Source organism: Crinia signifera, chromosome 5, assembly GCF_055691185.1.
Source record: "Crinia signifera chromosome 5, ASM5569118v1, whole genome shotgun sequence".
NCBI classification, from domain to species: Eukaryota; Metazoa; Chordata; class Amphibia; order Anura; family Myobatrachidae; genus Crinia; species Crinia signifera.
In genome coordinates, this window is record NC_139221.1 from 263,899,741 (window position 1) to 263,909,387 (window position 9,647).

Consider the following 9,647-nt stretch of genomic DNA (forward strand, 5'->3'; position numbering starts at 1 on the left):
GTTACCCTCTCACTGTTCTTTCCATGATTTTGAAGAAGCTATTGTCCCTCATCCTAGTAGCTGCCAAAAAACTGATATCTCGCAATTGGAAAAAAACAAAAACCTATCGATGACCCTCTCTGCATTAAAGCCGCAATTCTAGCATATTGTGGCAATGGAAATATCAGTTACTATTTCCACGATCGAGGCTATATGTTACCCCAAGTGTGGGCTCCATGGCTCTTCCAAGAAGGTATCCCTCATCCGTGATTCCTATAAACGCCTTCCCCACTGGAACAATACAGTACATGATGGGGACTGCCCTTTTTTACTCGCTTCACCATTCTGTTACCTTTTCATAGGTACTTTTATTAATCCCTACACTGATGCCTCTGTGCATTACCTGATGCTCCTCGGGATGATCTGTATTTCCCACTTGTCCTGTTCCCCACTATACTTCACTTGTACTTTTGTCTCTACATTACATACCCATAAAACTGCACTACACCACTACACGACATACCCTATATACTACACTACACTACATACCCTATATGCTAAACTACACCACTACACTACATACCCTATATGCTACACTCCACTACATACACTATATTCTACACTACACCACTACATTACATACCTATATGCTACACTACACCACTACACTATATTCTACATTACACCACTACATTACATACCTATATGCTACACTACACCACTACACTACATACCCTATATGCTACACTACACCACTACATTACATACCCTATATGCTACACTACACCACTACACTACATACCCTATATGCTACACTACACCACTACACTACATACCCTATATGCTACACTCCACTACATACACTATATGCTACACTACACCACTACATTACATACCCTATATGCTACACTACACCACTACACTACATACCCTATATCGCTACTTGAAACTCACACACTGCTCTTTAATACACAGTATTTTGAAATAATGGAACTTATAACAGTGGGGACTCCTCTACTTCAGGACACCACTGCTGCTTAAAATAGATATGGGCAACCTTGGGCTCCAGTTACTGTGGAACTACAAGTCTTAGCTTGCCTTGTGAAGCATGGCTGAATCTGTGGTTCTATAGCAAATAGAGAGTCACAGGTTTGTCACCTTTCGTAGACTGCCTGTATTTACAGAAGCATTATTACCAGCATAGTCTTCTGTAATAGCTTTTGAATCTTAATAGTACATTTATGTAATTCCGCCTATAGGTCTGTGTTACAAGTGAATAGCGTTCACACATAAACAGCAATAACCAATCACATCAAACCTTCTAATCCTGGATTGTATGATGTCATGTTTGACCTTCTTGCAAAAAAACATTATTAAAGGCAATGAGCAAAGGTGCAGGAGAGCTGCTTAAAGCATTTAAAATGAATTTTCCATTTTATGCAGGATGAGTACTGCTACTCAAAAGCTGCCCCGTGCATGGTAAGTTCAGTTTCTTTTAAAGATACAGCAGATATCCTATTTAAAGCCTTGGTCTTCTTGTTTTCCTATCCATTATTGCCACTAGATGAGCGGGGTAATGTAAAATGCAGCTGCAATGAAGTATTACAGACAGATGTGTTACTGCTAACCCTTTTCTAATAGTTATAGATTTACACTTGTATACCTAGAACTACAGCAATAATATTTCACGTCACATAAAATACAGATGTGTCCTCATACAGCTAGCCTCAGTATGCCATTCAGTATGAGATGCCTGGTGTGAGTGAGCCGCCAGGTCCTGTTCAACTCTGCTAACATTGGGCGACTTTTTCTGCCGAAAAATGTGTCTCAGTCGCAATGCAAAACAACTAGGACCCATGGGGAGATGCTGGTGATTAATCTGACGCTTGTATATTGTGTGCGATTGAGGGGGGTATTAAAAAAACAGCTGGGGCCAAATGTAATAGGGTGTAAAAATCATAAAGTGAGGCTTTTTAGGAGAGTTATCCCATTTTTTTAAAGTGGCAATCAATTATATGTCAACATCAACCTGGATATGCAGTGTAAATGATTGCCGCTTTAAAAAGGTGGAAAAACTTTTCCAAAAAAAAAACCTCTCACTTTCTGATTCTCACACCCGATTATATTTGTCCCCTAGACTTTATTATTCAATTGCGGTCAATTTTACCTGTTTTTTATTCTTTTTTCAACGATTAACTTTTTTTCAGGGGGGGGGGGGGGGTTAAATTGACACTGACAAAAATTGACCAAAAAAAAAAAGGTGAAAACGCCCGCAATTTTGCCAAAACCACATGGCTCAGCGGGTAATTAGCCGATCCACGTTTTTCTCCATCAATGCCATTTTTTGTCACTTTGAATATGTTAAAACTAAATTTGAAACATTGAAAAATGCAGTTTTTTCTTAACTAGTAGAGAGAACGGCAGCTCATTAAATACCCTCTAAGTCTGTATAGAGGGCACAATAGAACTTGTACTGGAAAAAACTGCAACGGGTTAAAAAATGCCCAACATTAGTTGATTCTCATGGCGTGCCAAGCGGGGCTGTTTGGCATCACTACAGGAAAGATGAATGAGGACACATATGTGCATACATATAAAATATTAGGTACACGCACTTATAATCATAAAATGTCTACTGTTTCTGCTGTGTCTTACGGTATTTCATTAGCTTCAATATTAGGAATCATGCAATACAAAGAACAAGGATCCTGCCTCCATAGGAACATTTCTGGATATAATACATATAATTTGGGAGCTTAAGAACACCTAGGTGCGTGAGCTCACTGCTGCCAGCATTTATCTGAGTGCAGGTGTACTTGGGATATATAATAAGCAGGTGAGCAGCTGTTATTGTGGGTTCCTACAGTCCGGCTTGTGGATTTATTATAACACCTCTCGTGATTAAGTGCGAAAAATGCTGATGCAGCTTTTATGACTTGAACTTAAAATTCCCCCATGAGTCTATATAGCAAATAATTCTAGCATGACGCTGCACTACTACCTTATAGCACTGCAGTCTGCAGTGTCCCCATTTAGCACTACGGAGACTAGTGACATTATTTAACCAATAATTTATCAAATATTCAGGTGGAAATAATCCTTTCATGAACTTTTGTAACTAAAGCCTGGTCAGCCAGGAGTGATTGGAAAGTCTGATGTGGTAAATCGCTCTCATTAATGACAGATTGCCTTCTTCCCATCATACAAGAGAATCAGTTCTGTGGATGGTGCACGATTCTCCAGCACACAAATAGAGATATTGTTGAAAACAACTTTAATATATTCCATGTTTTCCCGAAGAGGACAAACAAAAAAAAAAACTTTTTAAATGATTTATATTGTGAATTGGAGAAATATAAATGAACTTCACATTGTCAGCTACTGCATCTAGGCAGGATGAGCTTAACCATTATAAATCTCTATGTAACAGTAACGTTAGAACTCGCAACTGTTGGAACATTTGTATTGAGGGGATACGGTCAGTTTGTCGACCTAAAGATCGTCGAAAGTCATTAGGTCGAGACCACTAGGTCAACATGGGACAAGGTCGACAGATCATTAGGTCGACACATGTATTAGGTCGACATGGTCTAGGTCGACAGTCAAAAGGTCGACATGGGGTTTTCACTGTTTTTTGAGCCGACAGGCGGTATATCATGCCCTACCATCCACTAGGGCGTGGTGGGAGAATAAAATAGTGTGCCGAGCACAGCGAGGCACCGTGCCCGAAGTATGGCAAGCGGACGTGGTGCACTTAATCCTGTGTCCATGTCAACTATGTTGACATTTGGGTAAAAAAACTGTGAAAAACCCCATGTCGACCTTTGACTGTCAACCTAGATCATGTCCAGGTAATGCTTGTGTCGAACATACTGACACACATGGTTGAATGGTTCAAAGGCAATAGTAGCTAGCAGGATCACCCAGGCGCTGATAGTCCAGGATTGATACAGGTTACTAATTGATACCTGTTAGAGACAGCGCCATGTCATAGAGCATCAGTCTGCTGTATGTATGATTAGACTTTTTGTATTTTACATAATTTGAAGAATTATTGAAAACCATTATTTCATTGTCTCCCCCAGGTCCCGAGAACAGCCCTCCGGAGAGCCCGGTCCCTGCCTGCTCCCAGCAACAAGTCATCCAGCATAACACCATCACAACTTCCTCTTTAGTCAGTGACATGGTTGGAAGCTCCTCGCTCAACTCTATGGCCAACCACAGAACAGACCTTAATCCCATTCTCTGAAACTAATGGGTTCAAGAACTGGCTACAGGAGTTTGGTATTAAATCAGATCTTCCATTTATATGAACATTTTATCATCTTTATTTGAATCCTGAACAGTCATCGGAAGGCCCCGCCTTTCTTTTTTTTTATAGTATTCATTCAAAATGTGTCTTGTTTTTCTTATAAGAAAAGGGATTTATGCAATTAATATGCTCACAGTTTTGGGAAAGGCATAAGACTTTCTCAGTGTTCTGGTACAATGTATTAGTTTATGAACTGAAGCATTTATGTACAGTTACTTCTTATCAGTCTACAAAGTGGCCTGAAACATTTGTTCTTTTTATAAAAAAAAAAAAAATATTATATAAAAATAGATTGTCAGCCATTTCTGCTCAAAGACCAGATTCATATGCTCGCACCAATACTTTATAGTGTATCTGTCATTAATACACAGTGGAGGTGCTACAGCAATATTTAACCGAATGCAACCTATCAATAAAGTAGGAGCCAATGGGGTGACAGAGGTGTAAGACACAAAGTGCCTCAGTGATGTCACTAATTCTAGTGAATGGAAAGACTAAATATTGGGTCAGCCCCTTAATTATTGCATTCACTGTGTGTCGGTTACAAACACATTTCAGTGTCGTTGCAAAAGTGAGTGCACCAATATCTGTTACATTACCAGTGTACTATCCTTTACATTTCAGACTCTATGGTATCCTTCTATACTGTAATACAAAGGTAGAGCTACTAAAAGAATAAGCTCCTGTAAATCATATTTGTTCTGATATCATCGGTAGTAATTGGTGAGCTGTGAGGTCATCACATTCAATTTCATTACAAAATGTTGTATAATATATATGATAAAACTGCCCATATTGCATTTTATTACAAATATTAGAAGTCCCCTTGAAACTCAGAGTATGGTTTACATTATAATGTATCTCAGTGACTAGAGGGCCATCTTAACAACATTGTAGGCCCTTGGCAAAGGAATGCACCATCTACCAATCAGCATGCTGACAGACATTCGCCGACTGGCTTGCAAGCTGGAAGGGAGGTATTGAATGCTGACTCGCCACTCTGATTGTGTGACCTCGACTCACCCCTCCTTGAAGGCCTAGAATTGTGAGCCCCTTGCCAGCTGCCCACTGTGCTTATACGTTAGGCTGGCCCTGAGTGACTTCTAGTATCCTTATAACTTACAACATGGGCTGAATTATCCCATACAAAGCAATTGTGCTGTAGCTCAAGGTGAGGAGTATAAAGTATTATTTAACAAGCAGATGTAGCCAGCATTACAGTTGCATCTTATCATTTCCCGAATCTAAAGCTCTACATCAAATTCAAGTTTTTCCATCAGCACTTTCCCCCGGTTTTGCCCCAAAGAGAGGCACCAAACTGACACAGCAGCACTGTCCAAATCGGTCATCCCAAACTGCTAATTTCTTCTTTAAAACAGAAACGTTCTGAAATGTATTGTACGCTGTATATGACTGTTACACAACCTTTCCAAGCCCTGCCCAGGTCTGAGCATGCACTGTACTTTTATTAATTTAACCCAGACAACCAAAACAATGTAAAGGCCTTTTTTATACATTATATATAAAAATAAATCTATATATATATACATATATTTTTAAGCAAGCATTTACTTTTGAATTGTTTAGTCCAATGCTTTCTTTTTTATTGCTTTTTATTTTTATTTTATTTTTTACATTTTACTGGAAATCGAATAGCCTTTTATAAAAATGGAACAAAAATATATTAGTACACCGTGTGTAAAAAAAAATAAAATCTATATCTTTAAAATGCCCCAGGGTGCTAATTTAGTTAGATTGTTTTCTTCCCAAAAAATGTTTTGTATAATGGTGAGAACAAAAGTGAATGATATGAACGTAAGCACTAAAGGTAACACAAGAATTACATTTTATGTTACCATTGATTAGTATCAAACTTTATGGTTTGTTCTGTTTCCTCAGATGATATATAATTGTATATTTTTCTTTTCTTTTCTTTTTTTAAATCAGAGAGAAAAAAAAACTTGTCTCAGTTTTTTTGTTTTTGTTTCAGTCATCTGAGTTTTCTCAATTTTGTAGCTAAACAGCCTGACATATGTATACTTGTGGCTGGGGCATGTCTGTGTTTTATGCTAAATGGACAAGCTGACTTCTTTGAGTTTGTACTCCTATACATTTTACTATTGCATAGCATTTACATTTAAGACTGTTGACCTTCACTTGCAGTCCGAAGCAGTTCTGAGGGTTGTTTATGTTCATGTTTGCGGGAACACTGAACCAAAAGGCCATAGCAATTAAGTGAATGGACCAAGCACCTTTAATTGCAGTACATATGATTTGCACAATATGTATATAACTTTATCTGTTTATCTTCTGCTCAAAAGCTCCCTCTCCCTTTAGAAAGCCATCGTCTGTCTAGTTTAGCTACATTAACAGTGTATGGAGGTATTAGCTATGCTGTTGTTTTTGCATAATTTACGTTTGAAGACTTTGCTTTTAGCTTATCAGTACAAACATGAATTTCCCCAATGATACATATTTTGTGGACAACTAAGTTGACATACATGGAATTGTCAGAGGTATTTCTAGTCTGCTTGAGATTGCTGCTTTATCCTCCCAAATGACTGTAATGATTTGTATACATTCTTGCCTGCTCTCCCGGAATGTCCATAAGACGCACACATTTCATAGAGCTCTCTTGGAGACAGATGACCAGTGAATTTGAGGGGCTTCATCACAGTGTTTGGGGTTGGGGAGGCGATCGATGAGGCATTCCACCGCACCACATCTTCTACTTCTAGACTTATCTTCTCTGTCCTATTTTATTTCCTCTAGTGTATTATCGATATGTTGGCAACTGTGTTTGTATATATTATGTTTGTAAACTACAAAAGTTAAATTAAATTAGACTCAATAAGGTAGAATCCATGACCACCATTAGGATAGGCCTGACATATTTAGGCAGCTATGGCCCTCCCCCAGTAAGTAGCCCAGACACAGCTGAATTTTCCAGGCTGCTCCAAGAAAAAGCTTGGGCCCACCCCCAATGATCCTTCGCCGTCCACATTGCATTGTTGATGCCCCTGTAGGAACTTAATTGCAGTTTAAGCCTCCACGCATGTGATCTGCGACTTTCGGAGATCTTCAATCTGGCCTAAATCGAATTGCAAATCTGAGGCAAAATTATTCATTATGTCAACCTTATTTAAGAAAATTTGTATTTTATTTTTGTCATTGTAGTCACTATGTTCTTCATTAAAAAGGCTTTTGGATTTAAGACTGTTTGAGGTTTACACTAAAGTTTATATTTATAACATTTTACTTTTCAAGATAGTACATTGAGGAGGATCAAAGCCATATCTGTATGTAAATCCTTAGTACTTGTGTTGCATCTGTATTGTAGGATCTACTCTTAGTGTATATTGCACCAGTGTAGAAAACAGGCATAAAAATAGGAGTAATGTTACTTAATAATGATGTAGTAAATGATACCTGTATATATACATATATAGAGAGAGAGCAGTTAATTAGCCTTCCAAAATAGACATTTTACAGTGCAATGGCAGATATCAAAGTTATGCCTGGAGGTATGTCCATACACCTAAAGTTTAATTGTCCTATCTGACTAGTTAGAACAAAAATCTGGTAACATATAGGAGCAAATAGCAACTGACCACTTGCTATTAAATGCTGGAAAACCGACAAAAATGGTCATTTACACAAATTGGTTAAATCAAGTAGGTTAAACCAATTTGTCTGTTCAACCATTTTTGACTGTTTTTTAGTGTTTGGGAGCAAATTATCAATTGTTTATTTGCACCCATATATTACCAGACGTTTGTTCCAACCAGCCACATTGGACAATACATCTTTAGGTGTATGGCCAGCTAAAGTTAGCAATACTTTGACTTTGTATCTATAATGGGTGCAGGGTGAGCACAATGACCCCTGAGTCAAAGCGGGCCCACACAGCTCATCCTGCACCTATTGGCTATACTTACCTTTCAGTTGACGCTGCAGAGCTTGCTGTGAAAATAGCACCTGGTGCAATTTTTCTGGAGATATGAATACAGCATGTGGAGGGAAGAAGTCACTGGGAAAATGGAGCTTTGCCATTTCCCCACAGATATGTAGACTCTGTGTAGTAATTGAAAATCTGAGTAACCCTTGGGTTCCTCAGTATCTAAGGCAAAGTCATTTTTCCGGGGGCCAGTAAAGCTATGTCCTCAGTGGTTTTGTTATGTCCACAAAAAGGGAGCCCACGCACCCATTTTCTGCAATGCTTCCTGACACTACCCTAAACACCAATAGCATGTCAGTCAGGCTGAGGCATTTAGAGTTACTGTGAGCAACATACTGTAGCAACCCCATATATGCTCTGCTCATGTGCAGTGTGCACCCCTGCGCTTATGCCATTCCCAAACCATAGGACAATTGTGAAATAATCTAAGTAGTGCCCTCCTATGAATCCGCCATATAGACTTGTGTAAAATGTGTACAGGAAGATCATGGTGTCTGCTCTTTACCAAAATAATAACCTGGTAAACAATGCTGCCTGTTCTACAAAGTGTTAAGTTGAGTTTTGCAAACACTGCCTTATCCAGAATCACTGCATTATCCAGAGACACAGAAATGAAACCAATATTCCACACACCACAAAGTCTTTTTATGTTGAGTGTAAACAACCTGGTTGATAAAAAAAGCAACATTTAGGCTAATGTATAGGATGTGGGTGTGAGAGCAGAGGCCTCACACTGTTATTGGCTCATGAGGCCCAGAATGCAGTGCTCTGCTAGATTTATAAACCACTGGGAAAACTGGAACGTTTCCTTCTGCGATTGCTACTATAGTTATAAGGAATAAAATATTTAGGTTAAACAAATACATTTTAGCCTATGGCACACATAACTAAATATTGACCTTTATATAGATTTCAATGTGAGAAATATACTTTTGCTGAGTTTACCAAAGAGACGGTTAGAATGAATGAGATGAGAGCTGTCTTGTAGCTAGGTGAGAACTGGTAAAGTGGTTTGTTATCCTGGTATAATGTTTGCCCTGTCTATTTGTCACCATTGGTAGTTACCAGGCTAGGGTACGACAGTGTTCCAGCTAGAGAGATATTATAGAAAGGGTTTTTCAAATGCAACTCACTTTGTAGTAAACTGTTCCAACATAAATCACTTAAACACAAGCAGCTTCTTGTGCTGCGCGAATCGCTTTATCCCTATATGTCGTTTGTCTGCCTTAGAAAAAGTGCAGTGTAACCAGAGGCTTCTGCAGAACATCTTGACATAAATTGATGTATTTTCAGTGCATAGCTCCGCTTCAGCGGCCTGTACTTTCCTGTGCCTGAAATAAGCATACTCTTACTACAAAAAGCCGGTTAAAGGCGAAGAAAAGTACAATAAGGGAAGAA

The 9,647-nt window shown here is 38.7% G+C and overlaps 1 protein-coding gene across 5 annotated transcripts in view; it reads left to right on the forward strand.

Moving 5' to 3' along the window:
- The window catches only part of CREB5 (cAMP responsive element binding protein 5), a 420,873-nt gene extending 413,020 nt beyond the window's left edge, over window positions 1-7,853 (forward strand). For 4 of the 5 annotated variants that reach the window (XM_083188949.1, XM_083188952.1, XM_083188950.1 and 1 more), the window contains one exon: window positions 4,065-7,853. In XM_083188949.1, the coding sequence (XP_083045075.1) occupies window positions 4,065-4,228 (164 nt within the window). In that variant the 3' untranslated portion in view covers window positions 4,229-7,853. Of the gene's footprint in view, window positions 1-1,422; window positions 1,459-4,064 lie in introns of all 5 variants that reach the window. The other variant, XM_083188951.1, reaches the window with a different exon arrangement.
- The last annotated feature ends 1,794 nt before the right edge of the window (window positions 7,854-9,647 follow it).